Genomic DNA, 21,794 nt, shown 5'->3' with positions numbered 1-21,794 from the left:
AGTTCTTATTGTATTGATATGTCCTCGACGTGGCTCCTTCAAGCTGAATATTTTCTTACAGTTCAACTCCTCTGTGACAATTTCTTTTAATACGTATGTTTATGCTAAATCCCTCCTAAAGATCTTAAAATTAAATAAGCGGACAATAAATCGAAGCGTAACGGTATACAACAACAACAACAACAAGCTTTATTTGCATGACTGTAAATTTGTTACAATATTGCAAAAGCGTAAACTTATTTAGTAATAATAATAATAAAAATAATAAAATAATAATATATAGTAAAAAACAAAAACAAAAATGATTACATATAAAATTAATTACATTGATAGTATTTTGTTACGTAAATTAAAACAAGATGATATAAATTTAATCAATGGCATGGTCACAAAATGATCGGAAGAATTCATTAATTCTAAAATCAAGTCATGCACTGGTAGTTGGCTGACATTTAAGATGATAGGCTGTATTGTCTTGTAAAAGTTATCTCTTATTGTTTTATATTTGGAACAATAAAAGAGAAAATGAATTTCATCTTCGATTTTATTACAATCACAGACCGGACAGAGCCTATTATGTCTGGGCGTATTGTTATATCTGCCTAGTTCGATCATTAACTTATGATTACTAATACGTAATTTAGCTAATGTTCTCCTACCAGTAACTCTCCTAGTTAACTCTAGATAATTGGAGAAATAGATAAATAGCAACTCTCGCAGAGACGGAAATTAAATGAAAGACATCCACCAAACAATCAGTTATAAATGTATTTGAAACTCGTTTAGGCCATCCCAATAAAATGTTTCGTTTCCCATCGCCCGACCGACCCATTTTTTTTTTTTAAATGTAAAGAAAAAAAATTCCAGATTCACTGGTCAAAGAGGCAAATTCTTTCATTTACAAGCACACGATCTTGTTTTTTTAACAACAATTAGCATGATGCGATGTCCTTGTCTTTAATTAACATCGACACTAAGTTTTTCAAAGGCTGTTCCGCGCCAGGGACATTAACGATTGTTCCAACATTCTCAGCGAGATCGACTGAAACAAAATCTTTTGGTTTTTGCCCGACCGACCGACCCACCATCACAAGAGGGGGCGATGGGAAACGAAACATTTTATTGGGATGGCCTTGAATCCCATTTTACGCATCGACAATGGCCCCTATTCTTAGTGTAATGCATTGTAGGCGTGGAATGTCAAATTGTTTGTCAAAAATCGAAAACGAAAGCACTTGCCCGTCATCGTAAACACCTTAAACGAGTAAACAAGAGTAAAAGGTCAATGATCTGAACGCCTCTAACGTTGTTTGCTTCCAGCTAAGTTCAACAACATTTCAACAATTTTTCTCTCCCTGGAACAGTGAACGACGTCTGATAGTAGTTATTCGGTAAGGTTATTATAGTGGATTAACTTAGGTTATGAGTTAAAATGACTAAGTTTACTATTTTATCTTTTCGTTTGCTTACGTTACCACTCTAGGGATCGTGTAGTGTGTTGTCCGGGGGGTACTCCACCTGAATTGTGGGTGTATGGGGTGGGGAGAGGAAAATTTCAAAACTTTAATTCACGCCAAACTACATGTGATTTTTTTTTTAATGTCCCTTATACATTCTGACGGCGCATATCTTACCAATTCTATTTATGCTTTGTTTAACGAGCTTTTATCAAGCACAGATAGATAGATAGATAGATAGACAGATAAAAACTTTATTAAGAATGTCATCAACCAACTAGCTGGGGAAAACTCCTTCACTAATACGGGGACATAAAAAAAAAGAGGTCAACTAAAAGAAAATGCTAAAAAAACTATAGCTATTTAACTGTATAGTGTTACGGTGCAAATTCACCGCCTTTTCCCCTCCAGTCATTGCGTACGTATACAGTACATATATATCTAGGCGTTCGCCCCCCCCCCCCCCCCCCGGCCCCGGCATAGCTTTTACAGGCATATTTTGGTATGGATGTGACATCAGAATAGTACGAATTACCGGTAAATTAGGCGCACGTTAAATTAAATACACAAACCTATGCCTGCAAAAAGACAGGAGCTGCCGATAGTTCGTTCTGAAAAAGTTTCTTTCATTCCTGTTTGCGTTTTAGCAGAAAAAATGTGTTCATCTTCCTTACTACAGAGGTATGCGGTTTGTGTGATGACAAGCATAGCGACTCTTTTGTTGTTTTTGAGTCTTGTTTCTAATATTCAACGTAAGTATTCATTTCTCTTTAGTTTGCTTTAATATTCCTGAAAAAGAGGAGGCACAAGTTCAGGTCTACTCAGCGGTTATGGGCTTCTGTTTTGGGAGATTTTTTGATTCCATGTGAACTAGGGTGTGCATGTTAGACTTCCCTAAAAACAAAGTAAACAAAACTATTTGGATATATAACAAAAGAAATTGACAACCTAAGAAATGTGTCATCGACTTGAAATTAAAGTAGCATCTCAATAAAAAAAAATTATAATTTTGTCACAAAATGAAAGTGTAACTAACAAACTATGTAATTAGAGGAAATAAACTCCTTTTTTCAATATAAGGTTCGAACTGATAGAAGAGTCAATTTCTCATAAAACATAAATTAGTTTCGTTAAATATGGCATAATGCTATTTTTGCATATATCGTCGAATTCCCCTTGTGCAATGGTTGACCTCGGGGGACATTTCGCCCCTTCGTCGGAAAAATTACAATTTTCTAGAGGTTTGAAGGATAGGGGAAGGAAAAGTATCAGTTTGTAATTGAGGGTCGAGGAGAATTAGTCTCTGAAGGAAAAATTTGCCTCGTAAGATTCAAAACCCTATTTCACCTTCCTTATAATTCATCAAATTATAGCACGGGGTTCGACCCTCGGGAGAAACCAGTTATAGTTTCATTAGAACCAGGACTATGGAGTTAAGGTATCACGGAAGGAAAATTGGCGTTTGCATTCCAAGTGAAATTGTGTGCAAACCATCAATGATAACCCCAATAAAGTTTATATTTTCTAAAAGCTAATTGAATAAAGACTGTAATTTTTGGATTTTGTTTTCGTCATTTAGACCATAATAGGAAACGTCAGCATTTTGTTTGCAATTATGATGTTGCGCAACATTAGGTTTATTTGAGAACACATTTACGCGAGAGCCTAAACTCTTATGTAGAATTTGATCTACATATATTGGTCTAAAAAACTGTGTCTCAGATTTTTTCTTTTCTTGCTCCATTAATTTTTTTATAAATTTTTAAACTTTATATTGGAATTTTAAGGGCTTCTTCAAGATTAAAAATTCATAAAAAATAATGGAGCAAGAAAAGAAAAATCTGAGACACCGTTTTTTGGACCAACATATGTAGATCAAATTCCACATAAAAGTTAAGGCGCCCACGTAAATGTGTTCTCAAATAAACCTAATGTTGCTGCAAACAAAATGCTGACGTTGATTATTATTGATTGATTATGGTCTATATGATCAAAACAAAATCCAAAATTACAATCTTTATTCAATAAGCTTTCAGAGAATATATACTTTATTGGGTTAACTTGATGGTTTGCACACAATTTCACTTGGAACAAAAACGCCAATTTTCCTTCTGTGATACCATAAAGGGTTCATATCTTTCTCAACAGCATCAGAAGCTTTGACGCCAACACCAAGCTACACGAACTCGGTCATAGTGCCATCGTCTGTACTGCGTCCCTTCTCGACTCCCAGACCGAGTCTAGCTCAGAATGTTTCTTTTCAGGTTTCCATACAGCTCTCTCAGACGGCATGGTCTGAAGATCTCTTTAACAACCGAAGTTCAGAATTCGTTTTGTTGGCAACAAACCTGACCACGACAATTTCTGATATACTGAAAACCGTAGGGGATGCGAGAGTTGAGGTTTTGGAATTCAAACCAGGAAGCGTTATTGCTGTTCTAAAACTAACGGCTTTTAACTCGATTGAAGGAGCGTTGTTTAAGACCAAGCTTGAATCGGAGATGAAGGATAGAATGCTTGGGACATTTTCCGTTGATCCAACGCTGTATGTAGGAACCATATTTGACGTTGTTATCAAAGTAAAATTAGTATGCAATAACACAGTCGTTGACAAAGGGTTTGGCCAAAAAGGAGACTTTGTCAAGGCAATTAGTAGCGCCATGTCCAGTAATACTGGATTTCTCGGTGCTAACATCAAACGAATTGAGTGCTCAGAAGCAGGTAGATCACCATAGTAACAGCGCGGGTACAGATTAACAACTATTCTATGCCCAACCCTTATAAGGATCTAAGCAGCTTGAGGAGTCAAGTTAAAGCTGGTCGAGTTGGGAATTTCTCAGTGGTCCCTCAGTGGAAATCGTACATGCCTGGAGAAAAATTGTTCTTTGTGATTGTTGTTTTGGAGACTGAAACTTCTGACTTGGTACAAACCAGGAATGAACTGGAACAATTTGTAACAGAAAAATTTAAGGGTGAGAGCTATTTTAGATATGCACATGTCGAAATGACAGATAATAGAACTGCGATCCTTGAGATTGGAATGAGTTCCAAAACATCCCCGCTACCATCCCTTGCACTTAGTCCTCTTAGTCGTGATCTAAGCGCAGGGAAGTTTGGAAACGTGGACCTTGTCACAGGTGAAACCAGAGTTGCTATTGATCCTAAATCCCTGACAAGAAAGATATTCCAAATTGAATTTGTTCAGCACGTGTCCAGATGCGTCACTGGGGATCTTGCTAACCCAAACAATTTACTCTACAAAAACTTAATCCATACTGCCTGGCAGTTTATAGACCAGAATATAAGAGCTAATTCAGCCAATCTGTACTATCTGGGAGCCAAAGTGAGAGGATTAGGATTGAACTGTCACAGCATTTCATTTGTACATGCCTCAGTCGATGTGTACATGAAGCCAAATGCGAAGGATAGTAGTTCCCAGTTCCTTCGTGCCTTTTTCAAATGTAAAACAGACCCTGGTATTTACGACTGGGGTTTAAGGATAACTCTCAAGACACCAACAGTGCCGGTCACCAGAGGATACAGGATTCATTATGTTTGTTCAAAGCCACGTCCAACCACCCAACCCCACACACGTCCTTCCTCAACGACGGTTGGGCTTTTCAGTACCAAGCCTCCGAATGCCACAGAATACCCTTTCACGTCAGAGACTCCAAAGCAACCGACAACCAAGCCTATACTGCCTACAACAGATGGTGAGTTGTGCTGTGTGCGCTGTACTATATTATATTAATAAAGAAGTTCCGATGTAAAATGAACTTTTCTACGGTCATTCACAGCTAGTAGCCACTCAGCCATTTTGTTTTACATTTTTCGGATTTCAAATTACGTGAGTAGAAATCATGCATACCTTTTAAACCGCAAAGTCTTGTTTAACAATATGTAGCACAAAACACTTATGACAAAAGTCTATATCCGGTGAACAGGCTCTCCACTTGGGAAAAGAGAGAGAAGCAACTGGCTTTGTTTTTACTTTTTCCACAGTGGAGGGCTTGTTCACAGACTGAAGGAAAATTTGAGGAAAACCTTTTTTAAAGCTGCCTAGTTTATTTGCGATGAAAAGGAAGTTTTTTGACACAAGAAAAATGACCAAGAGTGTTCATTTCTCTGCCAAAAGAAACGTAACCATGGCAACTTTCCACGTCCAGCGGTGACAATGTCAGTTTCCATGGTTTTTTTGACAAAACGAAAATGACCATGTTTATTCCCAAACATGGTCATTTCTTTAACAAATGAAACTTCACCATGTTAATTTTCTTGGCCATAATGCTACGGAAATTTCATGTTTATTTCTCAGACCAAAGAAAGCGATCATATGCTAATTTTATGATAATTTCTTTAACCAAACCAAAGGGAAATGTTCATGTTAATTTTCATTTGGTTGTTTTTCTAGAAAAAGTGGGGAAAATGACCATGTTCATTTCATTGGTCGTTTCTCTAACTTTAGCAAAAAAGCCATGTAAATAACTATAAGATCATTTTAATACCAAAGGAAAATGATCATGTTATTTTCAGGTAAAAGTAATAAAAAATAACCATCATAATTTTAATGTTATTATGGTTATTATTCTAATAAAACGATAAAATGACCATGCAATTTAATTTCATGATCATTTTACTCACAAGAAAGATGACCATGCTAATTTCCATGGTCATTTCTGAAACAAACCAACGAGAGTGACCATACCATTTCTCCAACCAGACGTCACAGGGATCGCCGGGAACTCTTTGTTTCGCCAGGTTTCAGAAATGAAATAATTCAGTTAATTCAGGAGTCAATAATATTGATCATCCCAAAAATGTTCTGAATTCAAACCTTTGAGTGTTATATGGTCCGTTATAAGTGTTTATTATATGGCTACAATAGTACGCGCGCTCTGATTGGCTGTTGAGCGGGCATTATTTTCTGTAATGACCGGGCATTATGAAAATTTTCTCGGCTCGACGGTTTTTTGAGTTGTGAGTAAAAGCTACTAGCGAGGGGGCAAAACAACAAAAATGCCGACAAATATACTATCTTTTCATAACTGAGAGTCGTACTTCTTTAGTTGGCGACGAAGGAGCACAGAGAGCGAGAGCAAGAGCGAGTTTACCTCCAGTGTTTTTTCCCTTGATTTTTTTGAATAGTGCTTAAAGGCCATATAAAAAAACTTATTCCCCCCGTCATCGGGTCTCCCTCGACCTGTGATGACCTCGCTGTCCCGGTCAATACATCAACTCGGTCTGGATCCCCTGTAATGACCTCACTCTCGGTTAATAAGTAGTATTTATCTCTCTCTAAAGTGATTCAGGTGTGCGCGCAGCCGTCCATTTGGAAATGTCACGCAACACTGTCACAAGATCGTTGCATGAGCGTTACACACTTTTCCTCAGTCCCCCGCAAAGCCTGGCGAAAACAACAGAGCACGAGACTTTCACATGAGAGATCTGTAAAGAATATTCCAGCTGAAAAGCATTGAAGGCACGCACTTTTCGTTCAGCAAAATGTTTCTCCAGCAGAGGCATTTCACAGTGTTTCTCGCTTTATATTCTTGCTGTTCGATTGCTGTTTCTAGCGCTGCGGAGAAGCCTCCAAATATCGTGTTTATTCTGACAGATGACCAGGATATCGTTCTTGGAGGACTTGTAAGCGATGTATTATAGTTAGCTTCTACTGAAGATATTTTGTTTTCCCTTAGGTATAGGTATATGTCATCCTGAGAAACAAGATTTGACTTCCTGCAAAAACAGTACAGAGAACCTGATCACTCAGCTTGAGCCCTGCAGTTTGCATCAAAATAATTCTGTCCAGACAAAATAATGGATAAGCTTAAATGTCGTGGTTCAGTTTTAGCCTTAGTACAATCTGGTATTTTCCTCTGTTTTATTGGCATTGTGATGTATTAGCATACAACAGAACAAAGAAAAATAGCAAACTGTACCAAAGGTTTAATAAATTGAACCACAACATCTTTATAAGAAAGCTGATAAAAAAGTCATTTCTTTTAAGTATTTGACAATCATTGCGTTTCTTAGAGGTTTATTTCCCTTCTCCTTCTTGGTTAGCCTGAATATAGCACTATAGCAGTCAGCCTTTACTTAGCTCTCAATAATTATGGTAATGGGAACACAATATATACTCAATAGTCGATCGTCTGTAGTATCCACTCTGCAGTCTACAAAATTAATGTCAGACACCGGAAAATTCTACATCTAAACAGTGGTCATAGGGGTGTTTGTAGCCATGCCATGTTCCAACTTCCATGTGCCTCTTGTTACACATCAATACACAACTTCAGTCAATGAAACTATGCCTCATGAGTACTTAAATTAATATTGCACAAAGATAAATCCCCCAATTACCCTAAATTTCTTTATTCCAATCAGGATCCCATGAAGAAAACACAAGAACTGATTGGCCAACATGGAATCAAATTTGATAACATGGTAAGTGCTAAATACAGTACACGTAGAGAAGGGTCTATTATATGGGTTCATACAGTCCACAGACCAGCCCATCATTTGTTCTTCCTAGAGAGCAAGCTTCTTTTATTCTCTCCTGAAAAACAAAACCGCCATCAATTGCTTGACTGTAAAACACCAGATAATAAAGAATGTGAACGCAGACCGCCGCTCAAAATAGGCTTAATGTGCCAGACCTCCAGAGTGTAATAGAGCCTTGTAGAGGAAGGGGTGGTCTACCTAATTGGTAGTGGTTTGGGCTCTGAATAAAGCATTGCAATCTGGATTGGAGTGCTGGCTGGGACCATTGTATTGTGTTCTTTGGCAAAACACTTAACTCTCACAGTTACTTCCTCTCTCCACTCATGAAGAGTGTAAACTGTTTGAGAAATGAGACTAGGTGGCGGAGAGAGGGGGGAAGAGAATGGATAACAGCTATGAACTAGCATACTGTCCAGAGAGTCAGTAGCAATATATCCTTATTTGCTTGACATGCTTTCGAAACCTGGATAAACTCCAATAATGAAGGCTACTTTGGCCAACCATAAATTCACTCATGTGATGGCATTTTTTTTTCTCGAAATATGTTCCCCAAAATGTACAAACTTGGGCTTTAGTCCCATTTTATCTTTGGAAAGCCCACTGCATGACTTGTGTAGTTGTCTGTTTCTTTTCTTGGCTGCAACAAGTTTGAAAAATTCCACCAGAACAGGAGCGGGTCTAGGGGGAGGGTGCAGGGGGTGCATTAGATAGATAGCGTTCCCCTCCCTGGGATGACCTGCATCTTAGTATTCACTTTTAAAATTTGTTTAAGTCACCAGTCAGTTATGCCATTCCTTAGTGGTGCACCCCCTCCTAAGAAAAATCCTGGATCCACCCCTGCAGAACATAATTTTTGACAAAAATGAATTGAAAACTCTTATTGGTGGCAATAAGGTAAAAATTATGTTTTAATATAAAATGACTTGTAAACGTAAGTGTAAATGCGTTATATGTTCTTATTTCCAATTCGCTTTAGTTCGTTACAAGTCCCTTGTGCTGTCCGAGCCGATCAAGCATTCTTACTGGACAATATGTACACAACCATCATGCCAAAAACAACTCCATAACTGGCGGCTGTTCAAGTCCGGGTTGGCAAGCGGGACCTGAGAAACATTCCGTCAGCACTTACCTGAAAAACATGGGTTACAAGACATTCTTTGGAGGAAAATACTTAAATCAGTACGGGATGAAATCAGTCGGCGGCCCTGAACATGTGCCTCCAGGCTGGGATGAATGGCTTGGATTAGTGGGTAACTCCAGATACTATAACTTCACTTTGTCAGTGAACGGCAAGCCAGAGAAACATGGAGATACTTACAGTACCGACTACCTTACAGACATTTTGGTGAGTATCATTGAAACAGTATATAGTTATTCATTAATCATTGGAGCTCGAACCTTCAAGGGGGAGGGGCGGGGGCATAATGGTTGGTGCGCTGGTCTTCGGGTCGAGCAGTCCAGTTTCAAGCCGCTGAGGCTCTTGCATTGTGTTCTTGGGCAAGACACTTTATTCTCACAGTGTCTCTCTCGTCTCGGGGGTATATTAAATGGGTACCAGAGAATTTACTGCTGGGGGGGTAACCCTGCGATGGACTAGCATCCCATCCTGGAGGGAGTAAATGAGCTCTGGCCTGATGGGCCACTTAAGGCTCGAGAGCAAACTTTTTCTATTTTTTACCAAACCTTTAAGGAAAATGAAAAAGGTTACAATTAGTACAATTAGCAAAAAAAGGGTACAATTAGTAAGAGGATTTCCTGGATGGGAATCAATAGAGGTTCAAGTTAGCAAGAGGTTTGTCAATGATTTTTTCCAGGCTTTAAGTTTGTCAGGATTCAACTGTAAGTGTAATGTTCAAATGAGTTTGTCATATTCATTCAGTTAAACACAAATCTATATGGTTTAACATATAATTAAAAGTTAAAAATGGGGGAAGGGGGGAAGAATATAACTTCCATCAACTTTTGATCCTGTTATCATTACTCATCTTACATGTACATTTGATTTGACCTGAAAATAATTCCTGCTTCATAAGAGCGTTTTTCTCTCTTTCTGATGACCATTTCATTCATATATTGTTGTTTTTCACTTTCTAGAAAAATCATTCTGTGAGTTTTATAAATGAGCAGTCAGAAGCATCACCACCATTCTTTATGATGGTCGCTACCCCTGCCTGCCACGCCCCTTTCACCCCTGCACCTCAGTACAAGGAGAACTTCAATAGCAGCAAGGCACCAAGGACCCCTGCCTTCAATACAGCTGGTGGACCTGTGAGTGTAGCCATTAAATTAAAGTTATGTTACTGTTGCTACAATCAAATCCTCAATATTGTTTAATGTTACTAACAGTGAAAACTCAGGGCTCAAAAAAGTCCCATCAATTTATTTGTGACAAGTAAGCCTGCAAACAGGCTCTCAAGTGGGGCAGGGCAAAAAAAAGAAATTCGCAAGCTGAGCATGGCGAGCGAAGCAGGCTGAGCGTGGCCTTGCTCAGCTTGCTTTGCCAGCAGATTTTTTGTTCGCCCTACCCCACTTGGGAGCATGTTTTCAGGCTGAGACAAGTGGATTTCTTGTGGGGCATGTAACATTTCCCTCTCACTTGCTTGATGGAAGAGCCTGAACAAACCTTCTACACTCCGGGGAGCAGGGATGGCGCAGTGGTGAGAGCGCTTGCCTCCCACCAATGTGGCCCGGGTTCGATTCCGGCCCGGTACCATATGTGGGTTGAATTTGTTGTTGGTTCTCGTCCTTGCTCCGAGGGTTTTTCTCCGGGTTCTTCGGTTTTCCTCCCTCCGCAAAAACCAACACTTCTAAATTCCAATTCGATCTGGAATCAGTGGGATCAAGAAGAGCCACCTAGTGGAAGATCACACTGTAAATTCCCATTTTTTATTTTATTTACTGAGCTGACTAAATAATGATTGAAGGCAAGCACCAAACTACCCTGTGCAAACAAAAACTTGATGTTCTGCAAGCCAGATTAACTTGGGTTGCAGTTATTTTCAGTTTACAAGCTGTTGGGATTCAAAAAATTGTAAAATTATTAATGCAAAGCTTGTATTTTACTGTTGATCTTTAGACAAAGCACTGGCTTATCAGAAATACACCACATCCAATGAAGGAATCGTCCATCACCGGCTTAGATGGTTACTTCAGAAACAGGTTAATGCATTTTTTTTTTCAAAGAAATTATGTCTTTTAAAATCAAACATCATTGTGAAATCAGCTAATCAATGCTTATTTTTCTTTAGATGGCGTACCCTGCTGTCAGTGGATGACCTTGTCGAGCAGGTTGTCACAGCATTGGACAAAGGAAAACATTTGGAGAACACGTACATCATATTTTCATCTGATAATGGGTTTCACTTAGGTAAATTTGGTGAAATTGTGTTGGAAGGTCTAGTAGCCATATCGGGGGGGGGGGGGGGGGGGGGGGGGGTTAGGGGGGAAAAAAAAAAAAAAAAAAAGAAAAATTCCCCCCCCCCCCGACACTAGCACATTAGGCTTTGGACTATTTGGCCCTTGTTAAAAACTTAAACCAACATGGCAAAATACTGTTAAGGGGAGCAGAAACCCTTCACTGGATTAACATCCTATTCAGGGAGAGTAGCAAAACTTCTATTCCATTCATGTTACAGAAACCAGCGTCAAATGCAGGCACTGATGAGCAGTCTGGTTCCCCCAATGACCTTCATTACCCTTTACCTTATCTACACAACTTTAATCCTTTGCACGTATTGCATGCCTAAGAAGCTAGATTTATTTTTACAAATATATTTGAATGTTGGTTCTGAGAATTTTAGTTGCTTGTCACTTTCCATGCTATACATTGCTTCTAAATTGCTTCTTTAGTTAAATTTCATCAGAAACCAGAGTTAAGACAGCAACTACACACTAAAACAAACTTTAAGTTTTTCAATGAAATTTACAAATAATAAAATTAAATCAATTAATTAAAGGGTACCAGCTTCCTGAAATAACTTAAGTGCTGAAATAACTTAAGTGCTAAAAATGTCAGAGAGCTGGAGCAACACCTACATGTACCCTAGTGCCTTGCAGACAGTTTTTACTTCTCTTTGGTTTATGCAGGCCTTGTTAGAGCAGTTTTCAATTGAGTGTCGTAAAACCAAAACCAAAGAATTACTCTGGCCAATCACAGAGGACACAGACAATCCAGTGAACCAATCAAAACTCGAAGCAAATACACGTAGCTTGCACGAAACGCGAGAAAACGTGCGCAAGCGAGTAACGATTGGTTTTGGTTTTAGTTCTGATTGGCTGAGAAAGTGGCGCGAGATTTTTAAGCCAATCACTAAGCGTAGTAATGCAAAACCAAAGCAAACGCAATTTACTTTCGACACTCAAGTGAAAACCGCTCTAATTATCTTTTTGTCCAGGTCAGTTTTCTCTTCCTCAAGACAAGAGGCAGTTGTATGAGTTTGATGTCCGTGTGCCTTTTATGATCAGAGGTCCTGGAGTGATGACAAATAAAACCTCACAGGTGAAAAATTTAGCCTTGTAGCATATTTTTTCTTTAGCGAGATAAGTGGCTCATCTTTGCACTTTTATTTGTAACTTTACTCAGCTAAAACAAAATTAAGCGAGAACAAAAAAAATTCAAAACGAATGCAAGGAACTTGAAAATGAAAATAAGCGTTGAGTTCGATCAGTTTTTTTATTGGCCGCTGTCTGCGAACATTTTCGAAACGCATTTTCAAGGAGTACATTGGCTTTCTATGTTTTATAGTTCACTCAACAAAATTACTGGGCTCTGATTGGACGAGAGCAGTACACTTAATCGCAAACGGATCTCCCTGGGAGTATCCATTACTTTTCTTTTCAAAGTTGACCCGAAGACTTTCGAAGATTTCCGATTTCTCTCGTAGTTATTTATCACGAATTGTACTCGAGATCGATCGTGCGGTTTCCAATACGAATATTTTGAAATGCCGGATATTCAATGCCCGGTGTATGCGGTTAATGGTGTTTAAGTAAGTACAGTAGTACAATTACCTCGTTTGTGTCATTTTGCAGAGCCCTATTCTCAGCATTGATATAGCGCCAACAATTGTGGAGTTGGCTGGCGGGAAAGCACCCGAGTCCATGGATGGTCGGTCGATTCTTCCCCTTCTGGTACGCTAATGGGACTTTTGTTTCCTGGCTTGTTGGTTTTCTTTGTTGCTTTGTGTCATGTGACTACATTTCACTTTAAGATTGTTAAAAAAAATACACGAGTCTTACAGCCAATAACATCACGGCTAAACTGACCAATCAACTCAACGGACCAGACTTATAACATCATCGACTGACAACAACTTTTCACTTGACTCTGAAGATGACTTCCGCTCAGGTTGTCGAAACGTCAGTCACCAACAACAGTTCTTCTCAGAACTACTACCCTTACCCGGACAATCACACTTTACGAACTACTAATGAGACAGTGCTATGTAAATTAAAGGGACTATGTCACCGGGATTTCAAAGTTTTTTTGGTCAAAACTGTCCTGAAATAAGTGGTAGGCAACTAAACCCATAAAAATACATTATCTTTGAACATCTAAAAGGAAGATGAAACCTTAAATTTGCGGATAGAAATCAAGCTACTGCTAAAAACATCAATTTTTTGAAGACGCGCAGAAACAATTTGAAAACGTTTGCCTAACGTTTTCAAATTGCAATCCGTTTCCATCCGAGGCATTCGCAGCCAAAGATGCCAGTTAACAGATTCAGTGCTCTAATATAGCCATTTTTAATAAAACTGGACCATTATTTTTAGTTGTAATGCGACACAAAATAAATGTTGGCATTTTAAAAATCAGGTAAAATCCGTGACATAGTCCCTTTAACTAAAAAAGTAGAAAATGATATGCTGATTGTCAAATGGCCATTTCTATTAAAAGTGCCCGAATTAATCGTCCTTCTTTTGCTTTTCATTTTTAGAAGACAGATGTTGAAAGCGAACAGAAAAAGGTGAAACAACTTTTAGCAAATACACTAAAATTCCGACTCTAAGCCCTGGGCCTAATATTTGCTTTATATCCCTTTCAGACGGGCTTATTTTCGAACGGAAATTTGCGTTTCAAAAATTATGGGGTTTCTATTGGACAGGATACTCCGACTAAAATGTTTGGTCCATACTGCCGTTGATCACAACTAAGCTTATTAGTAAATAATAAAGATGGTAAATTTTAAGCTCGGTAATAAATAGTGAAGATGAAGTGTTCAACATGACACGAGCATGGGACAAAGATAAATTCTGAGTCCCCGACAGGAATCGAACCCATGGCCTCCCAGATACCGGTTGGGAGGTATCTGGGAGGCCATGGGTTCGATTCCCGTCGGGGACTCAGAATTTATCTTTGTCCCATGCTCGTGTCATGTTAAACACTTCATCTTCAACTAAGCTTATTTTTTTAAACTCCGTTGAATTTTAAGTAGGATGTTACTTTGTTCTTTTTCAGGAAAATGTTGATTGGCGCACGGATTTTCTGGTGCAGCATTACGGTGAAGGTGATCTTAAGATTCAGGGATGCCCACAGCTGTCCGCTGGAGTCTCGGTAAGAAACATTTTACAAGAGCAGGTCAAAACGAAAAAACAATACAAATGTAAGGCCTGTACTCCAAAAAAAAACGCGAATTAGTTAACAGGCTTGCCACAGGTCAGGAAATTGTCAGAGGAAAAAATTCAGAAAAAGTGGTGGAATTTTATTTTGAATCAGGGAAAATTGGCATTTTGAAGAAAAGTCAAGAAAAGTTGAAATTACAACACCTCTGATTTCTTACCATTGTAGGCTGGAAGAAACATTCCAGGTCAATGTGACGTCAACTCAGCGATGTTTTTTTTTTTTTTTGGAAGTGGAGGCTGGAGGCCACTACTGTTTTTTTATATTTTGTTGTTGTTGTTTTAGTGTTGCTGGCCTAATTGTGTGTGCGAGGATGCTTGGAACAACACGTATTCATGTGTCCGCTCACTGAGTTCGTCAGAAGATATGATGTACTGCGAGTTTGCTGATAAAGAGGTAAGCTTGGTTTTCATACGTCTTCTTTGCTCTGCAATTGGTTCTTACATGTAAAACAAATGCAACGTCGCTATATAAGTAATCAAACCTAGTCGCACCTTACGCACGTTTTACTGCGCAAAGCAGCGCTAAGCGCCGATTGGTTTTTTCCACTTCTAGCTCACTGTGTTTCTTGCATGCGTGTGGTTGCTCTGAATACTCTGAATCTGGTTTCAGCTGCATTTACATTTTGGACCAAACTGTATTACAGAAATTTTGTATGTATTTCGCCAGAAGTTCTAATTTCGCTTTCAAAATCCACTCCCGCTTTATAAGTCTCTTTTCGCTTTCTTTCCAGAGTTTCTTTTCCTTTCTCTAACCTAGTTTCCATGTTCTCGCCGCGACTCGGGTTACGGAGTACACAAAGACACTGGGAGCGAGGTTCGTTTCTCCTGCAACACAATCTCGAGCCCACAGTCCATCTAGTCGGTCAGCGGTATGGGATGGATGTGTACCGGCGACCCTACCGCTGACCAACCGCTGACGGACCGCCGAGCCGGGAGACACTCTGGGCTCGAGATTGCCTGCAACCCTTAACACCAAGTGCATGCCTCCCGTCCATGTTAAAAGTGTCCGCTATTTCCTTTCTCCCATTTTACTCTACTAATAGGCGTTTGTGGAGCTGTACGACGTGAAGAAAGATCCTCATCAACTGAAGAATGTGGTCAAAGACGTTTCGCCTAAATTCCTAGCTGCTAAACACAGCCGCCTCGTGGATTTGGTGACGTGTTCAGGGGACTCCTGCAGGAAGACCTCTAGTGAGAGCACGGATGTGGTGCTTTGAGTCGCGTCCAACCTGATGACGGCCCCTCGACGCAATTTAAGGGAAATTAAGCATAAAGATTTTAACAGTAACTCGAGAAGACGAATTGTTCGTTCTTGGTAGTATGCTTTGTACGCTGTGAAAAAGTCATCCGGTCTACGAGTACTGATGTAGGGACGGCGGAGTCGGGAGCCCTGGGGGGGGGGGGGCTTTAGCGTCCCCCACCCAATATTTCCCCAAGAAATAAACACCTTCTAAGAAAAAAATAAAGACTTACTAAGAGAAGAGTCGTGTCAGCAAGTAAGGAAAGTAAGTAAGGAAAAATGTTCCGCCGCCCCTGTGATGTTGGTCAAGTTAGCTATTTTACATGCACGCTCGCTACGTAGACGCACTGTTTGACTAGTTGAAAAAAAATGGCTTTGCAAAACGTGTTTGATTAGGAAAAATAATAAGTTTGTAGAGTCGGTAATGCCGGGGGAAAAAATTATAAATTTAATTTAGATAGTAATAAGATTTAGTATGATCTAGTAATAGAAGATAAATAATGTAAGATTATAATTTTATGGGGAATTTTTGTGAGAATAATTCACTTTTTAAATAGGGTATTAAAATCGTTTTGTAATGAGGTGTTTTTGTTCTTCTTGGTTTGTGTTTCCCAAACTTCGGGTTTTACGTTCTACTGATTGAAATGTCACAGTTTCGGACAATAAGGCAAACTACGGCAGAAGGGGGTACTGATCAAAATTTTGTACGAATGTGCACCACGTGCGGTTTGTTTGTTTTGTTTTGTTTCTTTTTTTTTTTTTACCCCTTTATTATTTAGAATTCACCAGACTTCAGAACATCTGGAGGTCAGGCAGATTCAGCCGGAAAACCAAGCTGCGCATCCTGAACTCAAACGTGCTGTCCGTGCTACTATATGGAGCCGAAATGTGGAGAGTGACAACGACTGATCTCAACAAACTGGATGTGTTTCACCGCACATGCCTAAGAAGGGTACTGAGGAGATTCTGGCCTAACCATCTGAGCAACGAAGAGCTATATGAAGCAACAGGGAGTACACCGGTATCAGTCCTCATACGAGTGAGAAGATGGAGATGGATAGGGCACGTACTGCGGACAAGTCCAGCCAACATCTCGAGGACTGCACTAACGTGGGCACCTGAAGATAAAAGGAGGCGAGGCCGGCCAAGAGAAACGTGGAGAAGAACCGTGGAGACAGAAAGAAGCCGGCTGGGTTGGCGTTCGTGGGGGGCTGCTGTTGCATCGGCGGCGGACCGGGATGGGTGGCGCGGTTTTCTGGCCGGCCTCAAGAGTCCTCATGGGCTCGATGAGGATTAGTGAGTGAGTGATTATTTAGAATTACCGAACAAAGAATAATTCAGTTAGATTGAGTGGTTGCGGCGAACGAGAAAATGTTTTACCTTAGTTCATGGCGTGCGGAATGAGAATAACCCACCTACCATGAACTTGTTTTCGTAACAAAAATCAGCGCTAATAAAATAAAGATGAACGACGTTTCGACCGTTGAACGGTCCTTTCAAGTTCGGTCCAAGAATAAAAATTTACAAAAACAGTTTGGATGCAGGTGACCACGCAACGAAGAAAAAACTGCTTGGCTTGTCTGCTGCCGGATCTCTTGTTCAAGAAATGCTCGTACCAGACGTCACTCTAAGTGCTTATAAAACCAGATTGATTGCAGGGCTGATAGAACGGCAGGAGGGAAAGATTTATTATAATACTGGCCCTGAAGAAGACTAGCTCTGCTAGTTGAAATTATATTGGCCCTTCTGCCGTTGTACCAGCCTTGCAATCAATCTGGTTTTCCAAGAATAAGACTACATGTAATAGTCAAAACAATACACTTCATAGAAATGATTTCTACGGAAAAATATTTTGGTATTTTACCTTTTTTGTCTTACTCTAAGGTCTTTCTTGCTTATTTTGGCGTAAATTGCTCAATAGGAGCAAGAAGATTAAAAGATAGTTTAATATGAGAATCCGATGTCGAATTTGTTTTCCAGCTTAAAAATTATATATTGATTTCTGTGTATAGATTTCATTGCATGTAAACAAAATAGGAATATGATTTCAACATTTTTTTATGAAAAAGAAAGTATATCCGATCCGAGTAGCTTGTTATCATATTATTTAAACCCGATCGATATCAAAAAAGTTTGGTAAAATTTGATTTCTGTGCAGTGATTTCTCCGTAAGAAAGATGATTTTAAATTATAAAAAGAAAGAAAAGACGAAAAAAAAAAAGAGAAAGAAAAAACAGAGTCGAGTTCGACTATCTCGACCGGGCTGTGAGCGGCCGCCTATTCACAGATGCTATCCCACTACTGTTTGACGCGGGAGCTTTTGCCTGCTGTGTTTCCACCCTGGGCCGGTTCGCTCCTCTTTAACCAACCTGGAGAACTCAGACTCCTCTGTGTTCACCATATTGACGCCAAACTTAGCGCGGACACCCGATCTACATAGGACGACCACCCCCAGGAATCCCGCCCTCAAGCCGTTCAGACACCCCAGCCTCCAAGCAGCTGGATTACAGGCGTGCGCCACTACGCCCAGCTGACGGTATACCAACAAATTTAACAGGTCAATTGTGCGAGCCTCGACTACATGCCGGAAGAGACAACGTGTACTTTTGACTCTGTAACAAAAAGACTCGAAAACGAACCTTTATTTTTCATTTCAAACTGTAAAATAAAATACAAAGGAAAAATCGGACAATAATGTTAAGACCTATTGAGATTGTAGTTATTTTGAACGCCAGTTGTCGACTAAACAACGTTGGTTGGCTATTCGTTGTTTTCACCGTTCCTTTAAAAAACTCATTAATAATTCATAAAGAAAATACAAAAGAAATTAATGTTTAATGAGTGTCTTTATATCTGATAAAGACACGGCTAAACTTTACGTCCAATTTTCTAGGCCAAAATAACCCCAAATCTAAATATTAGTGGAAAAATGAGTTGATCTACATCAGAAGATTTTTAAGCCGTTCAAAAAATTCGCAGATCGTGTTTTATCAAGTCTAAAACACTCGGCTGCACCTCGTGTTTTAAACTTGATAAAACACTGCTGCTCATTTATTAAACATTACATAATACGCCTTGTTTACTCCCCAAATTGTTTGCATAAGCATTGTTTTCAATTTCTCTTGGGATTTACATTGACGTACAATCGTCCCAAGAGAAATTGAAAATAATGCTTATGCAAAATTTTTGGGGGTAAACAAAGTGTACTATGGGATCGTGAAAAAAGCGAATAATTTGATAACCATGCCGGAAATGATCAGGTTAATTCTTGGAGAGACAAAGAGAATTATTTACCATCTCAAACACTAAACTCACAAAATATTTTAAGGTTGGACAGTTTTGTGGTCCCCTGTAAAGACATACCTAATTTCACACCCTAAAAAAACCTTCTTTTACCCGTTTTTAAACAGCTCATTTCAATGGTTTTACAAAACAGTTTCCTTATTAAATAGCAGATTGAATTAATTACAATGCAACAGAGTACTATTTTTCCTTTGGAATGTAGAAAGGTCCTTTCCATTTCATTTCCCACCTGAACACTTGCGTATTTTATCAAGGAGCATGGTAATAGCAGTGCAAAAGCGAAAAGTGGTACAGTGATATTCCGAGCATTCCGGTAAAACCGAGAATAAAGGAAAACCTCAGAATATTTTTCATTTTTTTCCCGAAAATTTTCCAGTGGTAAGGACCGTTTCATTACATTTTTCACCGGAACAACCCTATACAAACAAAGATTTTGCGACACTTTTTTTATCGGTTTCTTTTTCCAAACAAAAAAATAAAAAAGTTTACGGCCAAGGGCCGTGCTCAAGACTGAGGGTGCAGTTTTTCCAATACGGACCGACCTGGGTCGGCAAATAACATACCGTAAAATTCCGTTAGCCGTTATTTTCCTTATATTATAGTACTGGCCCTGAAGAAGACTAGCTCTGCTAGTTGAAATATTGGCCAATAAATCTTGCCCTCCTGCCGTTGTACCAGCCTTGCAATCAATTTGGTTTTATAAGCACTTAGAGTGACGTCTGGTACGAGCATTTCTTGAACAAGAGATCCGGCAGCAGAGAAGCCAAGCAGTTTTTTCTTCGTTGCGTGGTCCCCTGCATCCAAACTGTTTTTGGAAAATTTCGGTTATAAGCCCCCCCCCCCCCCGCTTATAAGCCCCCCCCGGTTATAGGCCCATCAACCTGGAAACAAAAAAAAAATACAACTGGTTATAAGCCCCCCCGGATATAAGCCCCCTCTACCGGATGACAGCACTGAACAGGGCTAAATGTTGCTTTTTGTGCGTTTTTAACGTAAAAACGTATTTCGATCAACACTCCCGAGGCTCGTTTCGAAAAGTTTTTTTCCTTCCGCTTATAAGCCCTCCCGAATATAAGCCCCTCCGCTTATAAGCCCACCCAAAAACCCTTACGAAGTTCTACGGTTTATGTATGACAGCTACAGAAAAAACCCGCGAGTAAGAACCTAACATTTAAGAGCCTGTTAGGCTAAAATTTTCAAATTAGATACCATTTTTATAAGAACCTATTTACCTTAAAGTTTGGAATCAGGTTCTTATTTTCTAAAATTGATTAAAAATGTTTACTTTTGGTAAAATAAGTTTGGGCAAGGCATCACTGTACAAATTTATATAATGTTTTGTTCTGAATGATAAGTGATTCATTTTTACATAATCACTTATTTGGTATGGAAATTTTATACAAGGAACAGGTTCAATGCCTTTGAAAGTTCTATTAGCAACAATGTAAATTTTTCTTCAGGAGATAAGAACCTAGTAAGAACCTTAATAGCCTAAATTTGTCTTAGCTGCTTTTTATGTAAGAACCTGTTTAGGCTAAACTGAAAAATAAGGTTCTTACTCGCGGGTATTTACAGTGGAACCTCGATTTAACGAACCTCTATATAGCAAAGTCCTCGATATAACGAACGATATTCTTCGCCCCAGTGATAGTAAAATATATGGAAAAGAACCTCGAACGAAACCTCGTTATAGCGAACACATTTTGCCAGTCCCTTGGCCCTTCGTTATATCGAGGTTCCACTGTACTGTATTTGTTCCATGTCAGGGTATAATTTGTGAATTTTTATGTCTAGTTGACAGCAGTCCCTTGTTAGCATTTGATGATGTGTCACGGCTTTCCGATAGAATAATAAAGCTATTTGAAAGAGAGAGAAAAGACCGGAGTGAGAAACCGATCCGAGGTCCATACGCTTTAAGTCCACTCCATTCTTATTGTACAAATTTAGAGTTTTCAACTTCCGGCGAAAAAGCCACACACGATAACCCCCAGGCGATAACCGAATTTTGACTATTTATTATAGCTAACCAACGTTGTTTAGTCGACATGGCGTTCAAAAATAACTACAATCTTTACAAGTCTTAACATAATTGTCAGATTATTCCTTTGCAATGTTATTTTACAGTTTGAAATGAGAAATAAAGGTTCGTTTTCGATTCTTTTTGTCACAGTCAAACGTACACGTTGTCTTTTCCGGCACACAGTCGAGGCTCGCACAATTGACCTGTTAAATTTGTTGGTATATCGTCAGCCGGGCGTAGTGGCGCACGCCTGTAATCCAGCTGCTTGGAGGCTGGGGTGTCTGAACGGCTTGAGGGCGGGATTCCTGGGGGTGGTCGTGCTATGTAGATCGGGTGTCCGCGCTAAGTTTGGGGTCAATATGGTGAACACAGAGGAGTCTGAGTTCTCCAGGTTGGTTAAAGAGGAGCGAACCGGCCCAGGGTGGAAACACAGCAGGCAAAAGCTCCCGCGTCAAACAGTAGTGGGATAGCATCTGTGAATAGGCGGCCGCTCACAGCCCGGTCGAGATAGTCGAACTCGACTCTGTTTTTTCTTTTTCTTTTTTTGCGTCTTTTCTTTCTTTTTATAATTTAAAATCATCTTTCTTACGTGAAAACCTTTGCACAGAAAACAAATTTTTCCAAACTTATTTGTATATCGATCGGATTTCAT

At 39.4% G+C, this 21,794-nt stretch overlaps 2 protein-coding genes across 3 annotated transcripts; both read left to right on the top strand.

Annotated features, from left to right (window-relative positions):
- The first annotated feature begins 1,284 nt into the window (after positions 1–1,284).
- On the top strand, positions 1,285–4,225 carry LOC144653669 (uncharacterized). 2 transcript variants are annotated; one of them, XM_078513725.1, is made up of 3 exons: positions 1,285–1,391; positions 2,105–2,209; positions 3,606–4,225. In XM_078513725.1, the coding sequence occupies exons 2-3, from the start codon at positions 2,113–2,115 to the stop codon at positions 4,190–4,192; spliced, it is 684 nt and encodes a 227-aa protein (XP_078369851.1). In that variant the 5' UTR covers positions 1,285–1,391; positions 2,105–2,112; the 3' UTR covers positions 4,193–4,225. The 2 variants fall into 2 exon arrangements, with proteins under 2 accessions (XP_078369851.1, XP_078369852.1); XM_078513726.1 differs by having other exon boundaries at positions 1,309–1,391; positions 2,108–2,209.
- An 826-nt stretch (positions 4,226–5,051) lies between these two features.
- Positions 5,052–16,401, top strand: LOC144653668 (N-acetylglucosamine-6-sulfatase-like). Its single transcript, XM_078513724.1, has 13 exons — positions 5,052–6,320; positions 6,737–7,100; positions 7,842–7,901; positions 8,935–9,303; positions 10,053–10,226; positions 11,035–11,117; positions 11,207–11,325; positions 12,353–12,456; positions 12,990–13,088; positions 13,895–13,924; positions 14,416–14,511; positions 14,863–14,973; positions 15,623–16,401. The coding sequence occupies exons 2-13, from the start codon at positions 6,960–6,962 to the stop codon at positions 15,794–15,796; spliced, it is 1,560 nt and encodes a 519-aa protein (XP_078369850.1). The 5' UTR covers positions 5,052–6,320; positions 6,737–6,959; the 3' UTR covers positions 15,797–16,401.
- Positions 16,402–21,794: the final 5,393 nt, after the last annotated feature.

This window comes from Oculina patagonica, chromosome 5 (genome assembly GCF_052425735.1).
Source record: "Oculina patagonica isolate OP01 chromosome 5, crgOcupat, whole genome shotgun sequence".
Classification (NCBI taxonomy): Eukaryota; Metazoa; Cnidaria; class Anthozoa; order Scleractinia; family Oculinidae; genus Oculina; species Oculina patagonica.
This window is presented reverse-complemented; position numbering and strand designations above follow the sequence as displayed.

What these genes read in the sequence shown, in the direction of transcription:
- LOC144653669 (XM_078513725.1), top strand. Translation starts at nt 2,113, where the DNA reads ATGTGTTCATCTTCCTTACTACAGAGGTATGCGGTTTGTGTGATGACA. An exon ending in TCTTGTTTCTAATATTCAAC is followed by an intron (nt 2,210 to 3,605) that starts GTAAGTATTCAT and finishes CTTTCTCAACAG; the next exon opens with CATCAGAAGCTTTGACGCCA.
- LOC144653668 (XM_078513724.1), top strand. Translation starts at nt 6,960, where the DNA reads ATGTTTCTCCAGCAGAGGCATTTCACAGTGTTTCTCGCTTTATATTCT. An exon ending in GGTCGATTCTTCCCCTTCTG is followed by an intron (nt 13,089 to 13,894) that starts GTACGCTAATGG and finishes TTTCATTTTTAG; the next exon opens with AAGACAGATGTTGAAAGCGA. An exon ending in AGCTGTCCGCTGGAGTCTCG is followed by an intron (nt 14,512 to 14,862) that starts GTAAGAAACATT and finishes TTGTTGTTTTAG; the next exon opens with TGTTGCTGGCCTAATTGTGT.